Genomic DNA, 24787 nt, shown 5'->3' with positions numbered 1-24787 from the left:
GGGGACCTGTATAGTTTACCCTATCCTCTGCATCTAAAACAATTTTACTTTCAACTCTCTGTACATAGAATAGATTGGCCATAAATACAGAAGATGGTTTTGGCTTTATGCACATTTCTATTTGTGCAAGTAGAGTAGAAATAATGACCTACTTGCAAAACAAACTGCTTTAGAGACTACTTTAGAATCATATACATTTGGAACAATAGCTTTTATTTAATAGTTTTTTTTTGAATAAACATTATTTATGTTGTGTTTGTTAACTGCTATTTTTGCCCCATTGAGGCTTCCTCTTATAATATCATAATTTACCACCATTTAAATAATAAACTTTATTCCTAGATTTTGATCAGTGATTACATTCATTTTGACAATGATTTTAGTTCTTGACGCTTTATATTGTAGTGCTTAGGAAGGTAATATATCTACCTTGATTGCCTTCTTCATGGCTTGTTAACTACAAATAAAACTTTCGTATTAGATTTTGATTAGGTATGATATAAGTTCTGTTTGCACCTAGAAATATGAAAATGTCTTTAAAACTAAGTAAAATGAAAGAGCAAAAGTTGTGTTTTTAAAAGAAATGTGAGGATATGAAGAAAATTTTCATACTTCTCCCATCTAGTTGTTATTTGGAGTAAAAAAAAAAAATCACTTTTAAATTACTCTAATAAAAGGATCCAAACATACAATTAGAAGATAGTTATTTTATTCATCACAAACTTACCACATTTGTATTTATATACCAGTGAACATAATGTACCAACATTCTTTTAAAATAAAGTATGTCTATTTTTGTTCAAATTAGAATTTTTCTCACTTCTCCACAAAATGAGCATCTCTCCAGCATACATGAAAGAGTATTAAAAAAAAAAAAGAATCGGTGACTTAAAAATCAGTATGATATCTGAGGTTGGTAAACAAAAAAAAGTGAGTTAATCATTGAAATTAATTATTGAAGTTAAAAATTAGTAACATTTTTAATAAACTTCTGTCAATAAAACTGCATTTTCTACCTTGTTTTTTTCTATTTTTTTTTCCATTTTGATGGTTTCAGCCCTCATATACAAGTTTGATATTTCAAAAGAAATTTCTTCTTACATTTTTTAGAATGCCATACAAACTAGAAAATTAGAATAAACACATTTATCAATTAAACTGTGTAAGATTATATTCTCTGAATCTAGAATAACTTAAATAACTTCCAAAAAAGAAAGTGCTTTTGTTTGGAAGACGATTACATAACAATATAAATTTAAATGCTTCACTGACATAATTCCAATTAAAGATATTAATGGTTAGGTGTCCTTTTATCTTCCTGAAACAAGGGAACAGAGATCAATGACAGATATCAAAAACTGATAATTTTGCAATCTTAAAAGTAACCAATACTATATTTCACTGGAAGCACATAAACTCCATGTTATCTTTTTATGAAAATCGCTCATGTTTTAGATTTCCTCTTCCTTGTCTCTTTTCTATTCTACATTTCTTTTGACAACTACTCTGTCACATGCATTTATATAACTTTTACTATGTAAAAATTGTGAACTTGGCATTTGGTCTTGTATACAAATGATTGACAGAACTCTAAACCCTTAAAGCAAGGATGGAAGGTCACAGGTTATGGCCCTAGTTCAATTAAGGGATGTAAGAATTCTAGTTTTATAGTCGCCATATTGGTTTTGAAGAAAAGGTAAATAAAGATATAAATAAAATCTAGGTTAAGTTAAATATTTCTATGCACCATGAGGACCATGACATGTCTAGTGCTAGTCAATATCATACAAGAAAATGCATATTCATTTCAGTTCATGTAACGTTCACCTTTAGGAGTGAGTAACCCCCTTTCTCAGGAATTTCCCATGGGTAAAGCACAAGATTCTTTGCTCAGAAGTTGATCACTGAAGACAGATCATTTACTGATGGAAGCATAAGCCCCATTTAAGAAAACATTATGACTCTGGCAGCTGATTCCTCCTATTTCTACTTTTCCGGCTATTGATGAGAGCCTTTAACTTGCCATAGTCCCCTCTCATCTTCTGGGATTCTTCTCCGTGTTGATGTTGCTGCCGAGTATCTTTGCAGTACTGATTAATCATCTGCATTTCTGAGTGGCTGAACGCCCCCATGATGTCCTTTGGGTGGAAGGGTAAAGCCCTCACAGAGCTGGCCCAGGTCCATGGAGACCATTTGTCTGTAACAACAGCCACCATTTCGGAATCTAAAACTTTAAAGTTGATCTTGGCTATGGTCTGCTTGAAGCTGTTTTCTGTTGCGATGCAGTGATACAGTCCTTGGTCAGAATTCTGAACAGAGCGGATCAGGAGTCCTTGTGAAGTGGCTATGATTCGCTCATTCAGCTTGACCTAAAAGAGAGATATCAAAGTTCTGAATACCCAACTCTATATATCTTCTAAAAAGATATGACCAACAATACAGAGTGTTAACTTCCTTCTTAGTGGACACAGAGTTTTGATAAGTTCCATTGCCTTTTTTTTTTTTTTGCTCAGGAAATCTAGTCTCAGTGGTACTGAATCTATTAAAGAGAGGGTGAAGTTATCACTCATATTGCCCAAAATAGCTTAAAGTGCATTCCCTTTGTATAGAAGTAGTTTCTCCACATATAAGCCAGAGTTTGGGATGTTTCTGGAATGTAAATCACAGTCAACATATATAAATGAAATTCACAGATAGTTTAAAATGTCTATTTTATCCTGTAGTTCTTGCCTTTTATTGTAACAAAAATACTCACTTATTGAGTAAAAACATGAAGCCACAATTAAAGGGTTGAATTCTGCCTTTTTTTCAATGAATGAATGAATATTCCCTTAACTAAAAATTTTATAAGCAGAGGCAGCATTTTGAATATTATCAAGGGCTTTTTCCTATTATCTAACACAAAGAATGACTAAAAATAAGCTGGAACTCATTATCTTGTAAGTACTCCAAGTGGTTTTATTTTCCAATGAAAAGTAATAAGAGGCTATGAGGTGAATATTTAATTACTTTACAGGCTTATACTGGAAAAAATATCATTTTCTAGATATAAACTAAATGCTGAAATCCATTTCCTTACAGTTCCCGCTATAGTATTGTCAATGAACACATAAAAACCTAAGTGGTAAGTAATTCCTTCACATGTATACTCAGGAATGCTCTTTCATTGAGGGAAGAAGGAAATTTGACCCAAAGAAAAATAAGGGAAGGCAAAATATAGTACTGAAATACAAAAAATAGAACAGAAGTAGAAAAGAGAGATTAGGAAAAAGTAAGGACAGAAATATATAAAGCAAAATTTTTTATGTTCATTTAATTTTTAAAGTTTAAATGTGCCTTGAAAATAGTTTTAAATAATGTAGAAATGCATTCAGAAATAAAAGAAAAGAAAGCCTTTTCCATTTGTGTGAAATTGGGAAAAATTTTGGAGGCCAATTTGATAATATCTATTAGCGTGTATATAATATTCAGTGCAGACATTTTATTTCTAGGAATTTATATAGAAGATATACTCTTACAAGTATGCAGATATTCATTTACATGATGTTTTTGATAAGAGGAAAAACAAGAAATAATGTAGCCAGTAGATAGCTTTAGAAAACTTAAGGTATGGTCATACAGTGGAATACTATGCAGCCAAGAAAAATAAGGCAGCTCCACATGTACTGATATGAAGTGTGTGTGTGTGTCTATGTATCAGAGAGACAGAGACAGAGAAAGAGAGAGAGGAAAATAGGAAGATTATGGAGACTATTTGGAGGAATATATAATTCTTAGCAGCCTTATACTCTGAGAAGTGGGAATAAGTATTGATGTGGAGAAGAGGAGGGCTTTTAGTTTTCACTTATGCTATTCAATATGAACTATTTGCATTTTTCTCTGCAAGCTTTTTTTACCATTTGTCTTACTTTTCAAAATAAAAGTTCAATATTTGCACACCATTAATATGAGAAATATGTGTATGTTTGCTTAAACTACTAAGGAAGAATTAAGATAAATTTAATTAAATGTTAATAGTTTATTCAACTAAAGTGAGAATGAGTGGAATTGTGATCTGCTTGAATTCTGGACAGAAGAGATTTTCGTAATTACATTAGAGTTAATTTTTTCATAGTCTTAAATTATGGCATTCTTCTGTTTTTTGAGATTGGAAGAAAAATCAAGATAGTCATATTTGAGTCTCCACATTCTTGAACCTTCTGAAATAGAACATTAGAAATACCATAAAAGTGATAAAATTTATGATCCATTCCCTTTTAAATTTCATTTGATAATTCCTGTGACATGTATTCAAGACTGTATATATTCATTTATTTCAATTTTACATAATAGAAATTACATTCACTCATATATTATTCCACTGAACTTTCTACTGAATAAAATAAAAGCATGTTATCTATGTTAGGTAAGCCCCCATTTGAGTTTTGGATTTCCAATTCACATACACACATACAGACTTTCTCTGGAAGGATGGTTCATGTCCACATGTCATGTTCTAACCTAAGAATTCCATTTCTGTATGATAATCATCATAGTACTTTATGAATTTTACCCCAGATTGCTTTGCAAGGCAATTATTCTTATGCTCCATATCCATTCAAAATAATTTTAAATTAATTAGACTACAGACAATTCAAGACTAATTTGATGATAGATTTGATAGCAAAGAAAATAGGTCTCAAACAATAATTTTTTATTAATGAAAAAACTAAAAAAGAAAAAATTTAATATCATGGAAATATGGGGCAAGAAGGGGCCCTGAAGTGCATGGAGCTCATCTTTGATAGTTATGTCTCATCTTATGCAAGTGGTCATCAGCCTATGGTTTAATATGCCAGTGACAGGGGACACAAAATTTCCTAACAACTCATAACATCTTTGGATAGGCAGGTCTGAGAATTGGGAAGTCTTTTCTTATAAAGAGCCAACATCTGTTTCCGTAATTTTGATGCAATGCCTGTGTTGTACATCTTGGGATTGTATCCATTCTACATAGCCCTCATTAATCTAATATGTAGTATGGAAACTGCCTACAACAGAACACACACAAATGCAGAAGGCTCTATTTTCTCTTTGCTACATCGGACTTTATGATGTACTGTTAGTACCACCGCAGTCTAGGCTACTTTAACGGTTTATATATACATATATATTTTTCTTCTTATCCTCTCATTTGTCAGTACAACGTGATATCAATATTATGGAATTCATTATTTATAATATTTCACTCTATGCTGTTTTACAATGTTTTCCTTTTTTTTTTTTTTTTTTGCGGTACGCGGGCCTCTCACTGTTGTGGCCTCTCCCGTTGCGGAGCACAGGCTCCAGACGCGCAGGCTCAGCGGCCATGGCTCACGAGACCAGCCGCTCCGCGGCATGTGGGATCCTCCCGGACCGGGGCACGAACCCGTGTCCCCTGCATCGACAGGCGGACTCTCAACCACTGTGCCACCAGGGAAGCCCTACAATGTTTTCCTTTTAAAGCAGCTCTTTACAATCAGTGAAAGGTTAATAATATAAGTGTCCTTTTATTTGAAAATCGAGGGGTTTTTTTACATATCAGTAAGTAAAGGCAATGGTCCCATACACAGTGATTCCACATATTACCTAACAAAACCCCAGGAGTTATGAATAATAAAGCAATGGAAACAGATTACCACACAGCAGAAAAATGCTCTTTACCATTTCTTGCTGAGGAAAATTGAACTTTTTAAAAAGCCCCTTTTATCTTGTGAATCACACAAAGGTGCTGTTGTATGAGAACTTAGCTTCTGGATTTTCACACATCTTGTTTCTTTTACAAATGCTTCCTCACATCAATACCCCCATCTGAGTGCACAAGCTCTTGTTTTAATCACTGTGTTATCGAGGTGAGCAGGAAGAAAGGATTTCTAATTAATCCGTCAACTCTATGGACAAAGCATTTTAAAGAAGGAGGCACTTGTCATCCCAGAGACATTAAAGGATGTTCATATGTCTTTCCTTTTTCATTTGATCTGAACGTCACTGAGGGATGGTGATTTAATGCTCTTTCCAAAGCCCTGACTGATTGCTCTGCTGAGTTACTCACCTCTTTCCTCCTGTCCTCGTCTTTCTGTAACAACCACTTGATAGATGCCTGTGGAGACTTGGGGACACACTCAAGGAAAGTGGTGTTATTTTTTACTCCATACTGAACAATTTCAGCTGCATTTCTATATGCTGAAGAGCAAAAATAAAAGGAGAGAGGATGACAATGGAATTTGGAACATATTCTATTATTTGAATGTTTGTTTCTCTATAAAATTGTGAGCGACTATGGCAAACCCCAAAGGCAGTCTTAATCATTTAACAAGCAGACTATTATACATTGTTTGCCTGGTTTGTTTAACCTAAAGGGAAGGAGAGAAAGATATAAGGGAATCAATGTTTATTCAAGAATTACTTTACACGAAGGAATGCACTTAATATCATCTTGAACATTTAATTATTATAACATCTTTGTGAATTAAATTTTCTCAGCTTTTCATAGCTGAACAAATTGAGGCTGTGAGTTATGAGGAAACATATCCTAGTTAAAGAATTAGTAAGTGCCAGGCAATACTGAAGCCAAGTTCATCCCACCCTTAAACTCCATACTCAGTGTGGTATAGATTAAATTCGGAAAGGCAGAAAAGGCAGAAAGCAAAGTGTGGCCACAGTGGGATGTAATGGTTGAGAAAACGATCTTTGAAATCAGATTTTACCCGAGGTAAAATCTTGACTTTATCACTACTGGCTGTGTAACCTTAGAGAAGTTATTTAATATCTCTGTGCTTCAGTTTTACTTGGTTCTAAAACAAACATTTTCAGACATTCTTTACTGAAATTCTTAAATTAGAAGAGTATTTAGTATAATCATGTGGTAGCTTAGACATGGGCAGAATCCTCATTCATAAAGTGGGAATAGGAATAGACCTTACTTAAGAATAATTTCTTGAGCACTGAAATAATCCATGAAAAAGCACTTAGCTCAGGTTTTGACACAAAATCAACATCGGTGTTTGTTCATCATTACCTCCGCTGCAAATACTCTTACCACTATGACTGACACTCGGATTTATAAAATACTCAGCAAATAGAGAAATAGTAACCTGGCTTTATTTCCTCAATTGGATGTATGGAACAATTAAGCAAAACGTGTCTCAATTTTCTTCTTGTAGTTAGTATAGTTAGTGACAAGAATTTCATTCTTTAAATAAAAACAAAAATGCCCAGACTCAAAAAGATTAGCAACAGGAATCTCAGTGTTAACAGTTAACAACAGTACCTCTGTAGCACCTTGGTGAGTCTGGAGGAAGGTCCCTCTGTTGGTGGGGTGGAGGTGGAGGGAGGGGGTCAGTGGGAAAAGTATAATAACATAATATCTCCATGTCAGGATGGGAAGAAAGGAATTAGATTAATTGTAAGATACAAGGCAGGACTGCCAGAAGCAAATGGAATGGTTGTAAACTGTAAAACCAAGGCACTAAAGTACACCCATGTTCAGAGCAGGATAATTCATAATAGCCAACTTTTGGAAGCAGTGCAAGTGTTCATTGATGGAAGAGTGGGTAAACAAAATGCGATATATATTATACATACAATGGATTACGTTTTCACCTTAAACAGGAAAAAAAATATTCTGACACATGTTACAACACGAATGAAACCTGAAAAAGACATTAGGCTAAGTGAAATAAGCCATTTACAAAAGGACAAATATTGTATGATTCCACTTATATGAGATATCTAGAGTATTCAGATTCATAGAGACAGAAATTAGAACAGTGGTTGCCAGAAGCTGGGGAAGGGGGAATAGGGAGTTAGTGTTTGATGGTTATGGAGTTTAACTTCGGGATGATGAAAAAGTTGTGGTGCTGGTTGCACAACACTGTGAATGTACTTAATGCCACAGAACTGTACACTGTAAAATGGTTAAAATAGTAAATTTCGTTATGTAATTTAACACAGTAAAAAACAAACAAACAAGACGTTATATTTTCTTCAGTGGTAAACAAAAAAATAAGTAAATCTTTTTCTTCAGAAAGAAAATAATGTCTAGGAAAATCTATAATTACTATCTTTGTGAAAGACTTACCTACTAACATATCCAAGGTATCTGTGTTCCCGGACTTTTGTTTTACAAAATTCTTAGTATACATACAAATAATATTTAATTTTTAATTACTATATATGAATACCACTAATTTTTATAGTGAATCTTTCTTTAAAATGACATACTTGAATCTATTACAAGGTTTCCCTTACTGAAATGTGATACTGAGCACTGCTAGTCTTTACCAAGTTTGATCACTTTTAATTACCTTTTAGATTAAATCCTCTGCATTGAGTCAATGGATTTCCATGTCTCACATCTTGTCGTCGGCTCCTCCTATGAAGCACAGAAGTATATACAAGTGACTTAGAATTAACATTGCCAATTATACCACATTTAAAAGACTTCAGTTTAAATTTTGCAATCTTCTGATTGCCTAAGCTTTCATAAAGAAAGGTGATCTGATTATCTGCATTTTTTTGTTCAATGCTTCAAATATAGTGTGGGTACTTAACCTTGTTTTCAATCTGAATTAATTCAGACTCTCCCCATCTACCACTTGTGATAGATGAAACTCCTATTATGTGTACATCCTGGGTAAATGCTAGATTCCAAGTTAATATTGTAAATTTTTATTTTAGAGACATTCATAGAAAATTTTCTAAGATGATAACTCCAAAGTATAAACTCACTAGCATCTTCCTCCTTATAATTTTTTCTTAAATAAGTACAATTCTCTTACAAAAGTCAATGCTTTCAAACCATTTCCAGAGATACTAAAAAGTTTCCAGAACAAGAGATACAGAGAACATGGATTTTTAGTATAAAGTTAAACAAAATTTTTCATTTACTAGAATAAGAATTTTCCTTCACGTTTTTATTTTGAAAAATTTCAAGACTACAGAAAAGTGGATATATGAATACAATGAATGATGGTATACCTAGACTCATAAATCGTGTTTTGCCATATTTATTTTTTCTCTCATATGCAAGCATATGTCATGTATATACTGTGTATGCACATATATGAAAATCTTTAGAAAATAAGTTGCAGACATGATAATTTTACACCCTTAAATGTATGTGTCTTCTAAGAATAAGTCATTTCCCTACATAAGAACAATATCATTATTATACTAAAGATATCAATATTTATTTAATAATACTATATAATACACATTTTATATTAAAATTTCACTACTTGTCCCCAAAATATCCCTTATGAAATTTTTAAAGTTTATTCAGGATCCAATCAAGGTTCACTCAGGGTATTTACTTGTTACATATCACCAACTTAAGCATTTCAAAAATTTAGTTACATCCTTTGTAAGTTGGTCATTATTTAAATTAAAGTTACTTGCAAACTATTTAATTTCCTGTCTTAGATTCACTTACATATTAGCTTCAATTGTATTACATAGTGCAACAAATCAAAATAGATAGAGCAACTGAAATTGTCTTAGCAATGAATCGTGGACATGAACATGGTTATAAGAGAGAAGAAAGGGAACACTCTTCAAATATTGGGAGTACAGGGGTAGATCAGTTGTTTATTATCAGTGCTGAAAAGTATATATGGATAAGCATATCACTTAATTGGGTTAGTTAAGTCTCTTAATATTTTTAACCTTAATGATAAATTAAAATATTCAGTAAGAAGAAGGGAAATATTAAAATCACACTGTGATTATAAAATTTGCAAAGCAAAATGAACCTCAAAGTCAATGATAATGAAAAAATTTATTTTAAGGTTACAGCAAATAGTTAATAGTTTAAATAATCAAGGGATTATATACATCTATTTATGAAAATATGAGTACAATTTTTGTGTCATTTAAGTACTGTTTCTCCCAAAAAGCCACATGATGCTTTACAATCACACACACACAAACTAGTGGAAGTCACTCTTGTCTCAGAAATTACGATTAATACTGTATTTTAGAATAGATCCTATGTCAGGTTTTTACTGCATTGTATTTGCTATATTTTGAAGTCACAGCATTATTTACTACCAGCTAACTTGTGAGCGTATATTATATGAGAACCATATGACAGTTCTTACGGCTGAACTGGTCATTTTCAGCCATCTAGACAAGCAATATTACTCACAATGGTTAAACTTATTGTCCTGTGATTAGCACTGTGTTACGGTTTACTCAAGTACATGAACCTCCAAGCTGGGCGATCTGAATTTGCAGTATCACATAGCTTCCAGACATTCAAATACCATTCAAATACCATTGTATGGCTTGGCTTAAATGATGAAAACAAGAAGGCAGCCATCTGAGCTTTCTATATGTGTAGATTCCCTTTCAGGCATTTGTATAGCATTGTGAAAGCATGAGGGTAGACAGAGTCATATTATATTGCATTTAGGATTGGGGATGTGGCTCAAGTTGCCAATGTTTCTGCCATTATAGTCTATTCTTTTGGATAAACAATGAAATCATCTACTTCTTGTGTAAAAAGCAGATATTTACTTTAAGGGTGAACTGATTATCTTGTCTTAAAGTTTCCAACTTCATGTCTGAATCCATAATAAATAACATTTGAGATTAACTTGTAATATTTGATACAGATGCACAAATAAAGGTAGTTGAGGGTGAAGAGGAAAAATGCTTATGTTGTTTACTATGAAAAAACTGTTTTTAAAAAAGAGAAACTACCGAGCCAATGATACTTAACAACTCTATTATGTCAAAATATAACCTCCATTGACTTCCAAGTGTAACTGTACTTCTTTGTTTCCATACAAAGGACATGTTTTTGTTTCTCATTCCTATGAATTCCTCTACATGATCCTTGTGTTCCAGTTAGATAGTGCAATCGAAATAAAACCAGTTAACACTATTAAAGAAAATGAAAAATACTCCAAATGATCATTTTCATAGTACTATTTAATATCTAAAGAAAACAAATGCTACATATGGGAATTTGGGAAATAATTCATGCAGCAAACATGTTTTGTATTCACTGTAACTGTATGCTTAAAAAAGTTTGGGAATAATTTGGAGAATTTAAATAGTATAGATAGTTTTTTTGTTTGTTTGTTCGTTTGTTTTGCGGTACACGGGCCTCTCACTGTTATGGCCTCTCCCGTTGTGGAGCACAGGCTCCAGACGCACAGGCTCAGTAGCCATGGCTCACGGGCCTAGCCACTCCGCGGCACGTGGGATCCTCCCGGACCGGGGCACGAACCCGTGTCCCCTGCATTGGCAGGCAGACTTTCAACCACTGCGGCACCAGGGAAGCCCATATAGATAGTTTTAATGAAACTCCCAGTATGCTAGCCAAAGACAGGTAAGCGTAGGCCAAGGAATATCTTATATATGTGTGTATATGTACACACACACACACACACACACACACACAAGTCTAAACCACAATGAGATATCACCTCACACCTATTATATATATATATATATATATATACATACAGTATTTTTTTGGATCTCTGTGATAGAATTAAGACACTGCTAGAGGTATCAAGATAGCTCCTTAAATCCTTAGTTTCTTTTTCAGCCCATGATACATGTTTTTTTTCCTATCTGTACTTGAAAAACTGTGGTATAACTGACATATAACATTATATTAGTTTCAGGTGTACAGTTTCATATTTATATATATTGCAAAATGATCACCACAGTAAGTCTAGTTAACATCTGTCACCTTACATAGTCCATTACAAAAGGGTTTTTTTTTCCTATGATGAGGACTTTTAAGATCTACTCTCCTAGCAACTTTCAAATATGCACTACAGTATTATTAAGCAGTCACCATGCTTTACCTTACATACCCGTGACAATTATTTTGTAACCAGAAGTCTGTACCTTCTGACCCCCTTTTGCCCATTTTTCCCACCACCACCACCCCTACCTCTGGCAACCACAAATCTGTTCTCTGTATCTATGAGCTCGCTTTTGTTGTTGTTTTTAAAATTCCACATAAAAGTGAGATCATACAGTATTTGCCTTTCTCTGTCTGACTTATTTTCCTTAGCATAATGCCCTCAAGGTCCAACCATGTTGTCAGAAATGGCAAGATTCCATCATTTTTTATGGCTGAAGAGTATTCCATTGTGTGTGTGTATGTAAGTATGTACCTATCAATCTATCTATCTATCTATCTATCTACCATATCTTCTTTATTCATTCATCCACTGATGGACACTTGGGTTGTTTTCATGTGTTTGCTATTGAAAATAATGTTGCAATAAGCATGTGGGAGCATATATCTTTTTGAATTAGTGTTTTTGTTTTCTTTGGATAAGTACCCACAAGTGGAATTGTTGGAATGCATGGTAGTTCTATTTTTATTTTTTTCGGGAACCTATACACTTTGCCATAGTGGGTGCACCAATTTACATTCACATCAACAGTTCACAAGGGTTCCCTTTCTTCCACATCCACGGTAACACTCGTTATTTTTTGACTTTTTGATGCTAGCCATTCTAACAGGTATGAGGTGATAACTCACTGTGGTTTTTGATTTGCATTTCTCTAATGATTAGTGATACTGAACATCTTTTCATGTGCCCCTTGTTTATCTGTATGTCTCCTTGGAAAATGTCTGTTCAGATCTTCTGACCATTTTTAATCAAATTATTTGTATTTTTGCTATTGAGTGGTATGAATTCTTTATACTTTTTTTAATAGATCTTTATTGGAGTATAATTGCTTCACAATACTGTGTTAGTTTCTGTTGCACAACAAAGTGAATCAGCCATATGCATACACATGTCCCCATATCCCCTTCCTCTTGAGGCTCCCACCCCTCTTCCCTATCCCACCCCCTCTAGGTCATTGCAAAGCACTGAGCCGATCTCCTTGTGCTATGCTGCTGCTTCCCATCAGCCAACTATTTCACATTCGGTAGTGTATATATGTTGATGGCTACTCTCATGTCGCCCCAGCTTCGCCCTCTGACCCCATGTCCTTAAGTCCATTTTCTATATCTACCTCTTTATTTCTGCCCTGAAACTAGGTTCATCAGTACCATTTTTCTTTTTTTTTAGATTCCATATATATACGTTAACATAAGGTATTTGTTTTTCTCTTTCTGACTTGCTTCACTCTATATGACAGACTCTAGGTCCATCCACCTCACTACAAATAATTCAATTTCATTTCTTTTTATGGCTGAGTAATATTCCATTGTATATATGTGCCACATCTTCTTATCCATTCACCTGTGGATGGACATGTAGGTTGCTTCCATGTCCTGGCTATTGTAAATAGTGCTGCAATGAACATTGTGGTATATGTCTCTTTTTGAATTATGGTTTTCTCAGGGTATATGCCCAGTAGTGGGATTGCTGGGTCATACGGTGGTTCTATTTTTAGTATTTTAAGGAACTCCCATACTGTTCTCCATAGTGGCTGTATCAGTTTACATTCCCACCAGCAGTGCAGGAGGGTTCCCTTTTCTCCACACCCTCTCCAGCATTTGTTGTTCGTAGATTTTCTGATGATGCCCATTCTAACCAGTGTGAGGTGATACCTCATTGTAGTTTTGATTTGCACTTCTCTAATAATTAGTGATGTTGAACATCTTTCCATGTGCCTCTTGGCCATCTGTATGTCTTCCTTGGAGAAATGTCTATTTGGGTCTTCCGCCAATTTTTTAACTGGATTGTTTGTTTTTTGATATTGAGCTCCATGAGCTGTTTGTATATTTTGGAGATTAATCGTTTGTCTGTTGTTTCATTTGCAAATTTTTCTCCCATTCTGAGGGTTCTCTTTTTGTCTTGTTTATAGTTTCCTTTGCTGTGCAGAAGCTTTTAAGTTTCATTAGGTCCCATTTGTTTATTTTTGTATTTATTTCCGTTACACTAGGAGGTGTGTCAAAAAAGATCTTGCTGTGGTTTATGTCAAAGAGTGTTTTTCCTATGTTTTCCCTAAGAGTTTTATAGTATCTGGTCTTACATTTAAGTCTTTAATCCATTTTGAGTTTATTATTGTGTATGGTGTTAGGGAGTGTTCTAATTTCATTCTTTTACATGTAGCTTTCCAGTTTTCCCAGCACCACTTATTGAAGAGAATGTCTTTTCTCCATTGTATATCCTTGCCTCCTTTGTCATAGACTAGTTGACCATAGGTACATGGGTTTATCTCTGGGCTTTCTATCTTGTTCCATTGATCTATGTTTCTGTTTTTGTGCCAGTACCATACTGTCTTGATTACTGTAGCTTCGTGGTATAGTTTGAAGTCAGGGAGCCTGATTCCTCCAACTCCCTTTTTCTTTCTCAAGATTGCTTTGGCTATTCAGGGTCTTTTCTGTTTCCATACAAATTGTAAAAATTTTTGTTCTAATTCTGTGAAGAATGCCATTGGTAGTTTGATAGGGATTGCATTGAATCTGTAGATTGCTTTGGATAGTAAAGTCATTTTCATAATATTGATTCTTCCAATCCAAGAACATGGTATATTTCTCCATCTGTTTTTGTCATCTTTGATTTCTTTCTTCAGTGTTTTACAGTTTTGAGTACAAGTCTTTTGCCTCCTTAGGCAGGTTTATTCCTAGGTATTTTATTCTTTTTGTTGCAATGATGAATGGGATTGTTTCCTTAATTTCTCTTTCTGATTTTTCATTGTTGGTGTATAAGAATGCCAGAGATTTCTGTGCATTAATTTTGTATCCTGCAACCTTAGCAGATTCACTGATTAGTTCTAGTAGTTTTCTGGTGGCATCTTTAGGATTTTCTATGTATAGTGTCATGTCATCAGCAAACAGTTTTACTTCTTCTTTTCCAATTTGTATTACTTTTATTTCTTTTTCTTCTCTGATTGCTGTGGCTGGGACTTCCAAAACTATGTTGAATAAGAGTGGCGAGAGCGGACACCCTTATCTCATACCTGATCTTAGTGGAAATGTTTTCAGTTTTTCACCATTGAGTGTGATGTTTGCTGTGGGTTTGTCACATATGGCCTTTATTATGTTGAGGTAGGTTCCCTCTATGCCCATTTTCTGGAGAGCATTTATCATAAATGATGTTGAATTTTGTCAAAAGCTTTTACTGCATCTATTGAGATGATCATATGGTTTTATTCCTTAATTTGTTAATGTGGTGTATCACATTGATTGATTTGAGTATATTGAAGAATCCTTGCATCCCTGTGATAAATCCCACTTGATCATGGTGTATGATCCGTTTAATGTGTTATTGGATTCTGTTTTCTAGTATTTTGTCCAGGATTTTTGCATCTATGTTCATCAGTGATATTGGTCTATAATTTTCTTTTTTTGTGATATCTATTTCTGGTTTTGTATCAGGGTGATGGTGGCTTCATAGAATGAATTTGGGAGTGTTTCTCCCTCTGCAAGTTTTTGGAAGAGTTTGAGAAGGATAGGTGTTAGCTCTTCTCTAAAAGTTTGATAGAATTCTCCTGTGAAGCCATCTGGTCCTGAACTTTTGTTTGTTGGAAGATTTTTAATTACGGTTTCAATTTCATTACTTGTGATAGTTCTGTTTATATTTTCTTATTCTTCCTAGTTCAGTCTTGGAAAATTGTACCTTTCCAAGAATTTGTCCATTTCTTTGTAGTTGTCCATTTTATTGGCATATAGTTGTTTGTAGTAGTCTCTATAATCCCTTGTATTTCTGCAGTGTCAGTTGTGATTTCTCCTTTTTCACTTCTATTTTTATTGACTTACTTCCTCTCCATTTTTTTCTTGATGAGTCTAGCTAAGGGTTTATCAATTTTGTTTATCTTCTCAGAGAACCAGCTTTTAGTTTTATTGATCTTTGCTATTGTTTTCTTCATTTCTATTTCATTTATTTCTGATCTGATCTTTATGATTTCTTTCCTTCTACTGACTAGGTTTTCTTTGTTCTTCTTTCTCTAGTTGTTTTAAGTGTAAGGTTAGATTGTTTATTTGAGATTTTTCTTGTTTCTTGAGGTGAGATTGTATTGCTATAAACTTCCCTCTTAGAACTGCTTTTGCTGTGGCCCATAGGTTTTGGGTTGTTGTGTTTTCATTATCATTTGTTTCTATGTATTTTTTTATTTCTTCTTTGATTTCTTCAGTGATCTCTTGTTTATTTAGTAGCACACTGTTTAGCCTCCATGTATTTGTGTTTTTTACATTTTTTTCCTGTAACTGATTTCCAATCTCATAGCGTTGTGGTCAGAAAAGATGCTTGATATGATTTCAATTTTCTTAAATTTTCCGAGTCTTGATTTGAGACCCAAGATGTGATCTATCCTGGACAATGTTCTATGTGCACTTGAGAAGAAAGTGTATTCTTCCACTTTTGGGTGGAATGTTCTATAAATATCAGCTAGATCTATCTGGTCTATTGTGTCATTTAAAGCTTGTATTTCCTTATTTATTTTCTGTTTGGATGATCTGTCCATTGGTGTAAGTGGGGTGTTAAAGTCCCTTACTATTATTGTGTTACTGTTGATTTCTCCTTTCATGGTTGTTAAGCATTTGCCTTAAGTATTGAGGTGCTCCTATGTTGGGTGCATAAACATTTATAATTGTTATATCTTCTTCTTGGATTGATCCTTTGATCATTATGTAGTGTCCCTCCTTATCTCTTGTAACAGTCTTTATTTTAAAGTATATTTTATCTGATATGAGTATTGCTACTCCAGCTTTCTTTTGATTTCCATTTTCATGGAATATCTTTTTCCATCTCTTCACTTTCAGTCTGTATATGTCCCTAGGTCTGAAGTGGGTCTCTTGTAGACAGCATATATATAGGTCATGTTTTTGTATCCTTTCAGCCAGTCTGTGTCTTTTGGTTGGGTCATTTAATCCATTTACATTCAAGGTTATTATCGATACATATGTTCCTATGACCATTTTCTTAATTGTTTTGGGTTTGTTTTTGTGGGTCTTTTTCTTCTCTTGTGTTTCCTGCTTAGAGAAGTTTCTTTAGCATTTGTTGTAAAGCTGGTTTGGTGGTGCTGAATTCTCTTAGCTTTTGCTTTTCTGAAAAGCTTTTCACTTCTCCATCGAATCTGAAGGAGATCCTTGCTGGGTAGAGTAATCTTGATTGTAGGTTTTTCTCTTTCATCACTTTAAGTATATCCTGCCACTCCCTTCTGTCCTGCAGAGCTTATGCTGAAAAATGAGCTGATAACCTTATGGGGATTCCTTTGTATGTTGTTTTTTTGTTTTTTCCTTGCTGCTTTTAATATTTTTTCTTTGAATTTAATTTTTGTTAGTTTGATTAATATGTGTCTTGGTGTATCTTTCCTAGGGTTTATCCTGTATGGGAGTCTCTGTGCTTCCTGGACTTGGGTGACTATTACCTTTCCCATGTTAGGGAAGTTTTCAACTATAATCTCTTCAAATATTTTCTCAGACCCTTTCTTTTTCTTTTCTTCTTCTGGGACCCTTATAATTTGAATGTTGATGTGTTTAGTGTTGTCCTGGAGGTCTCTGAGATTGTCTTCAATTCTTTTCATTCTTTTTTCTTTATTCTGCTCCTTGGAAGTTATTTCCACAATTTTGTCTTTCAGCTCACTTATTCGTTCTTCTGCCTCAGTTATTCCGTTTTTGATTCCTTCTAGTGCATTTTTCAATTCAGTTACTGTGTTGTTCATCTCTGTTTGTTTGTTCTTTAGTTCTTCTAGATCTTTGCTTGTATTTTCTCAATCCGTGCCTCCATTCTATTTCTGAGATTCTGGATCATCTTTACTATCATTACTCTGAATTCTTTTTCAGGTAGATTGCCTATTTCCTCTTCATTTATTTGGTCTTGTAGGTTTTTACCTTGCTCCTTCATTTGTGACATATTTTTTGCTGTGTCATTTTTTTTTTTTTTTTATGAGTGGGATTGTGTTCCTGTCTTACTGGTTGTTTGGCCTGAGGCTTCCAACACTGGAGTTTTTTGGCTATTGGGTAGAGCTGGGTCTTGGTGCTGAGACAAGGAACTCTGCGAGACCTCACTCTGATGAATATTCCCTAGGATCTGAGGTTCTCTGTTAGTCCAGTTGCTCGGACTCAGAGCTCCCTCTGCAGGAGCTTTGGCCCAACCCTGGGTTTGTGAACCAAGATTCCACAAACTGCCTGGGGCGGCAGAAAAAAAAAAAATAATAATAGCAAAGTAAAATATAAAATTAGACTAGGAAACTAACAGATATGTTAGGAAGAATATAAAAGTAAAAATATAGATGAATCAACAACTGGAAGGTACATTAGTATCACAATAGTAAAAAAGAGGAGGAGGGAAAAGAAAAAAAGGGGGGGGAAGGCTTTGGCTGTGGAAGGCAGGGCCTAAGCAAGGGTGAGGTTTGGGTGGTGGGTGGGGCCAAACCTTGCCCTTGCTTAGGCCCTGCCTTCCACAGCCAAGGCTGGAAAAGGCCCTGGGGGCTGTGGGGGTGTGGGGCTTAGGTTCAATGGAACAGAAGGGGCCCAGGTGTGCCCCCCACCCCTGTTCTCAGAGGGCGGGGGACCTCACCTGGGATCCCAGCAGGCTTCTTGGGCATGAGTGGGCAGGGAAATGCCGTCCTCTCGTCTCCTGCTCCTCTGGTCTGGGAGGGCCCCTCCTGCCTGCCTCTCCTGATCTCCCTGGCCTCAGGGGTGCAGATCCTATCTGGCTTCCACTCCTCCTATCCCCTCAGCCCCCCTACGTCCTGCTGGTTCACTTTGGGGTTCCTCCCGTCTCCTTCAGCATCAGAGTCCCCCACCAGTGGCCAGCAGGTGCCCTAGTTGTGGGGAGACACTAACTCTGCACCTTCCCATACGGCCATCTTGACTCCGCCTCCTCTTTATACATTTTGGATAATAACCCCTTATAGGATATATGTTTTGCAAATATTTTCTCCCATTCAGAAGGTTGCCTTTTCATTTTGTTGATGGATTTCTTTGCTGTGCAGAAGCATTTTAGTTTGATATAGTCCCACTTGTTTATTCTTGCTTTCGTTACTTTTGCTTTTGGAGTCAGATCCAAGAACTAATCACCAAGACATATCAAGGAGCTTACCACCTACATTTTCTTTCAGGAGTTTTGTGGTTTCACGTCTTATGTTCAAGTCTTCAGCTCATTTTGAGTAAATATTTGGGTGTGGTGTACAAGAGTAGTCTAGTTTCATTCTTTTGCATGTGGCTGTCCAGTTTTCTCAATACTATTTATTGAAGAGCCTGTCCATTCCACATTGTATATTTTTGGCTCCTTGGTTGTAAATTAATTGAGTATATATGCTTGGGTTTGTTTCTGGCTCTCTTGTCTCTTCTCTTGATCTATGTTCCGTTTTTATGCCAATGCCATACTGCTCTGATTACTCTAGCTTTGTAGTATAGCCTAAAGTCAGGGAGCATGATTAAACCAGCTTTTTCTTCTTCCTCAAGATTCCTGTGGATATTCAGGGTCTTTTGTGGTTCCATACAAACTTTAGGATTGTGTGTTCTATTTCTGTGAAAAATGTCATTGGAATTTTGATAGGGGTTACCTTTAATCTGTAGACTTTGAAATTATCCAGGCCACTTTTCCCTACTCCAGATTCATATTTCTAATTGCCTACACAACATCTCCACTTGAATATCTCATAGGCAGCATTAACTTAACATTATCTCTCTCCCCACAAACCTGCTCCTTCCACAGTCTTCTCTTTCTCAGGAAATGACATGTACATACTTCCGATGCTCAGTTCTGAAAATTTGCTCATTTCTGAGTCCTCTATTTCTCTAACATCCCTACATGTAATATGTCAGCAGATTCTGTGAACCCTTGAACCCTATCCAGAATCAGGCCACTTTTGGCTACCTCCACTTCTATCATCCCTTTGCAAGCCAACATTGTATCTCACTTGGATCATTAGTTAGTAGCCTAACTGTCTTGCAGCTTCTATTTCTTCTTTCCCACATCTTCTTCCCATCTCAAGACCTCAATCACAGCCAAACCCAACCAGACGATCTTTTTAAACCAAAAGTCAAATAATATCACTCCTGAGCTCAAATACTCTCAGCAGTTTCCCATTTAACTCTAAATAAAGGACCTTCAATGATTTACTACGTCCTATGTCATCTGGCATTCTGATCCCTTTTCTTCCTACCCTTTTTTTTTCTCATTCCAGTATTGCCCCATTAGTCTTGGTGTTGTTTTTTGGACAATCCTGGCACACTTAAGCTTTAAGGATTTCTGGCCCCTGTCTCCAAAATGCTGTTCTCCCGAATAATGGTGGTGTCACCTCATGGTATCATTCCTCATCACATTCAAGCCTTTGTTCAAATATACCTTCAGTAAGGCCTCCCCTGCCCACCCATTTAACAATGCAATCCCCTGCTTCCACATGCCCTATCTCCTTTCCCTGCTCTTTTAAAAGTTATAGGCCTTATCATTATTTGATATACTGGAGGGTTTCTTTCTTTATTTGTTAATTGTCTGTATTCCCCCTCTAGAACTTATAATCCCTCAAGGCAGAGATTTTTGTCCTTTTGTTGTTATTTTTTTTCATGTTATATGTCTAGCTCTAGAATACTGCCTGGCAAATAATTGTCTCATGATACAAATTTATTGAAGTAATAGATAAAAAGATCAGAATAATCTTGATATGCAGAAGTGCTAGGGTTGTTTTAATCTGTCAAGTCCTTAAAGGCCTATATCTTTTTTTTGTTGTTTGTTTGTTTGTTTTGTGGTATGCGGGCCTCTCACTGTTGTGGCCTCTCCCATTGAGGAGCACAGGCTCTGGATGTGCAGGCTCAGCAGCCATGGCTCACGGGCCCAGCTGCTCCGCAGCATGTGGGATCTTCCCGGACCGGGGAACAAACCCATGTCCCCTGCATCGGCAGGCGGACTCTCAACCACTGTGCCACCAGGGAAGCCCAGGCCTATATCTTTAACAGAGAATAAAGGAGCTATAAAACACCATCACCCCAGTGATTTTACTTGAAATATCACTGGTGCTCAAGGCTTGTCCTATTTGCTCTCTCCTGATGACCTGTGTTTTATAGGTTTCCCTCCTGTCACCCATCATGACCCATATCAAATTTTGACTGAAAATAGCTGACCTTGGTTAAACCTAAATTCTGCTTATTCTTTGTTTTATAATTTCACTACTGGTGTTTCCTTCCAACTTGGTGAAAGTTGGTTCAGAGTTTCCTGCCTAAGTCTTCTCTTGGATAAAAGGCACTATGCCTCAGACTGCCTTAACCTCTTAATCTAACCAGCAATCATGCACTCACCATTCTAAGGGGTAAAGCATGGTCATCAAGGTTTTGAAAGTGTTCATGGTACCCATTCTGGAGCGATGCTCCTGTTGCCTGAAGTAGGACAAGCATTTGATTACAGGGGAATTAAGCGGCCAGGGAAATCCTAGGAAAGTTAGATTTAAGGATATCTGAAGCATATAAAACAAAAAAGATAAAAATTAGGTAATGTGAGAGTTAAATGCTGCTTGAAATATTTGAGGTGGGGATTGTGTTGCAGAGGAATGTTAAAAGGAGAAAGGAATTTTTCCAAAGTAATGCATTCTAATACGTCTGTGAGAAGCTCAAGTTATAAAGCAGGGCCATTTTCTGTTTTGTTGTTGCTGTTTTTTTTTAATATGTTAATCCCAAACGCCTAATTTATCTCCTCCCAACCCCCACCCCTCTGTCTCCCTTGGTAACCATAAGTTTGTTTTCTATGAATGGCCATTTTCTTCATTCAAAGACTACATATGGTACTAAACTTAGCTACTACTTTTAGTATCATTTTACAGAGTACTGCAATAGAACTGATTTTAATAATGTGGAGCATTGCTTAATTGTCTGATGATGTCAATTTTGATTTTCAGCTGAATATTAATACTCACCGTTTCCCGGTTGGATAGAACCTAGAGCAAGCATGGCCATCCCAGGCGCAGTAAGGGTCTCTTGCCAGGCAGCAGTCAGCACAGGCTGTACCGTAGATGTGGCAGCGATGCAGAGACACTTGGGAAAGTCCTTCATTGGAGCTCACATACAACTGTTGCTATTAGAAGAATGATGGTGATTTATTTCAGATGTAGAAGTTAAAAGTGGACTTCCAGCAGGTACACAATATAATATATGCCCACAAACCCTTGGATTCATTTTGAAATAGACTAAAAACAAGAAGCAAAGTACAGAAGGGTATAAAGCCAAAATAAATAGAATTTTCCTACGTTAATATGCCTATAACATTACCACTTTCCTGTTTAAAAAAAAAGTTCAGAGCACCATGTAGAATGGTAATGTATTTTAGACATTGGGATTCATTGTTCTCTCAGATTTGAGCTAATGTATTACAGATTTAAATTATGATGTTTGCCTTTTTTCTTTGAATGCTGTCTCTTGGCAAAGCACAAGACAGCTTTCTTATTCTTCAAGTCTGGCAAACGATCACCTTGTAAATTTGAAAAAGTAGAGTCTAAAATAAAGGGCACTTTTATGTTTAGAAAAAATAGATGGTAAATATTAGATAAAAATATTAGATAAAAAAAATTTCACATGCCTTTGAAAGTGACTTATTACTGAGAGCAATTTTAAAATTATTTAGAAGACTGTAAGTATTTATATTTAGACGTTTTAAACTTTCTGTATGATCCCAAGATCTTCAGCAGCCTAAGTCATAAATAAAGATTTCATCCTCCTTCATTTGTACAGTGTCAAGAGCTTATTATGATATTTCTCCAACTCTTTTAGCTGTGCATAAAGCAGTTCTCAGGAGTTGAAGGGATGTTTCTAATTCACAGTCCTTATTTTACAAAGGACTGATAATATGTAATTCAAGTTAACATAGAATTTCTAAGCTGGAACTTGAATACATGCACATGTGCACACATATGTGTGTGTATGTGTGTGTGTCTGTATGTATATAAATTTAGAAATTATATATAAATTTAAATATTATATATAAATTATATATAAAAATATTTAAAAATTATATATAAATTTAAAAATTATATGTAGATTTAAAATTAAATCAGTGAGGGCACCATCGGTCTATCAGGTTCTGGAGGCACATCTCTGAGATTCAGATCCCAGCTACCACAAATTTGCTGGTTAACTTTTCTGAATCTCAGCTTCCTCTTTGGTAAGACTGAGACAATATAGCACTTACTCCATAGATTTTATGTAAGAACTAAATATAAGGGCTAACTCCACATAAAATGCTTAGAATAGTTTCTGGCACCTAAACGCTTAATGAATATTAAGCAATAGTATTAGTAAACTACCAATGAACAAGCTAGCAATTTATACATTTTCAATTCTAATTAATCATTTGAATCACATCTCAGCCTAGCACACGTAATATAAAATAATTATTTTATTCAGATCAATGAATTTTTCAGAAAATAGGCTGAAAATTACTGATTCCCATTTGAGACATTCAAGCTATAAGAAAACAACTGCATGTTTTGACGATAATCATTTCTCTAGAAATATTTGAAATAAATGTTCATTGAGTACATTAATAAATAATACAGTGAATGCATCAACCTCATTAAAATATTTCAAGGAAACTTGTTTATTTGAGGAAAGGATACAGGTAATTCCATTCTAGAAATTATCTTTTTTATTAATCTATTTTCTGCTATTTGGAATGCAAGGATAAATTAGAGAATAAAGGAGCATAAAATGAAAAATAAAATTTTTAGTTTGAGCATTAGAGAAGGTACTAAATTCGTGGAATTTAAATATATATAAAATACCATTGGCAATTTGTAGTTCTTTCACACTGAAAAAATAATGCAATACATAGTTGTGTAAATGAATTCTCCCCCAAATCAAACAATTACCTTGCCCTGAATCTAATTGCTTTAATTAAACATTTTAAATTACCTACAATATAAGATGTTGAAACAAATTTAATACTCAGTCTTTCCAGTGTATGTTTGTGCTGTACACTGCAATTTAATGGAATGGATTGTGTATTACAAGTTCACCAGTTGAATTATGAGCTGAAACCTATAATTGTATACTGTACTACTATGTCACACAAATGGCTTTGTGTCCATTTTGAATCTTGCTCTGATACTTTCTCCTTCCATTAAACTACTGTAAACAAAGGGATTCCATGCTGACTTCAAAGACAATTCTGACTTGGGATCAGCTCCCTAGGACACTGGGGAAAATGACAAATGGCTTCTTGTTACTTGGGAAAATGTTTGTTATGCACCATACAAACATTTTTACAGATGAGATCTTTAGCTCCCTTGTACCCTATTTATTTTTCTTCATAAAATTTAGTCAAGTGAAAAGAGTACGAGACTAACTGTGGAATACTTCTCTATCTGTAACAGACCAAATATGGTGAAGAACACTAAAGTTATATCATCAGTTATGCCAACACATAAAACCTTTATTCCATATTCCAAGAAAAATAAGTCTTAGGCTCTTACAAACAGCAGTTACCGAAGACCCACTTTGTTTTAGGTCATTTATATAAGTTAACTCATTTGTGAGAAAGCATTACCTTGCAGAGGCAGAAATTTAGGTCAGTGAAGTAAAATAATTTGTTTATAATTTAAGGTCACGTTGGGGTTCAAATGCATGTCAGTCCCATTCTGAAGCCTACCCCATTTTTGACTATACTGCTCTGCCCCTTAGAACTTTTGTTTTAGAGATAGCAACTTTGGGGTCTGGAGAGGTGCATGTTTTGCACATGTAGAGATTGGAATTGGGCTTTTCCTCTCCATGGTCATTGTGTATTTGCGTGTGAAGGCACAAATTAGAAGATCAAACATTTCTGATAATCATAGTAAAACATTTATTCCCCAGATCCGGAACCCTGATATGGCTTAGATTTGAGACGTTCAGATTTTTTAAATGACA

The 24787-nt window shown here is 35.2% G+C and overlaps 1 protein-coding gene across 1 annotated transcript in view; it reads right to left on the bottom strand.

Annotated features, from left to right (window-relative positions):
• Window positions 1-687: 687 nt before the first annotated feature.
• SEMA3C (semaphorin 3C) overlaps window positions 688-24787 on the bottom strand; it is a 186343-nt gene continuing 162243 nt past the window's right edge. Inside the window, exons 15-18 of the mRNA XM_022554344.3 lie at window positions 21805-21962; window positions 8325-8392; window positions 6071-6201; window positions 688-2369 (exon numbers count right to left, since the gene is read on the bottom strand). Of these exons, the coding sequence (XP_022410052.2) occupies window positions 1956-2369; window positions 6071-6201; window positions 8325-8392; window positions 21805-21962 (771 nt within the window). The 3' untranslated portion in view covers window positions 688-1955. The remainder of the gene's footprint in view (window positions 2370-6070; window positions 6202-8324; window positions 8393-21804; window positions 21963-24787) is intronic.

This window comes from Delphinapterus leucas, chromosome 9 (assembly GCF_059928025.1).
Source record: "Delphinapterus leucas isolate spDelLeu-1000000601 "Yukka" chromosome 9, BTC_Dleu_Yukka2, whole genome shotgun sequence".
NCBI classification, from domain to species: domain Eukaryota; kingdom Metazoa; phylum Chordata; class Mammalia; order Artiodactyla; family Monodontidae; genus Delphinapterus; species Delphinapterus leucas.
This window is presented reverse-complemented; position numbering and strand designations above follow the sequence as displayed.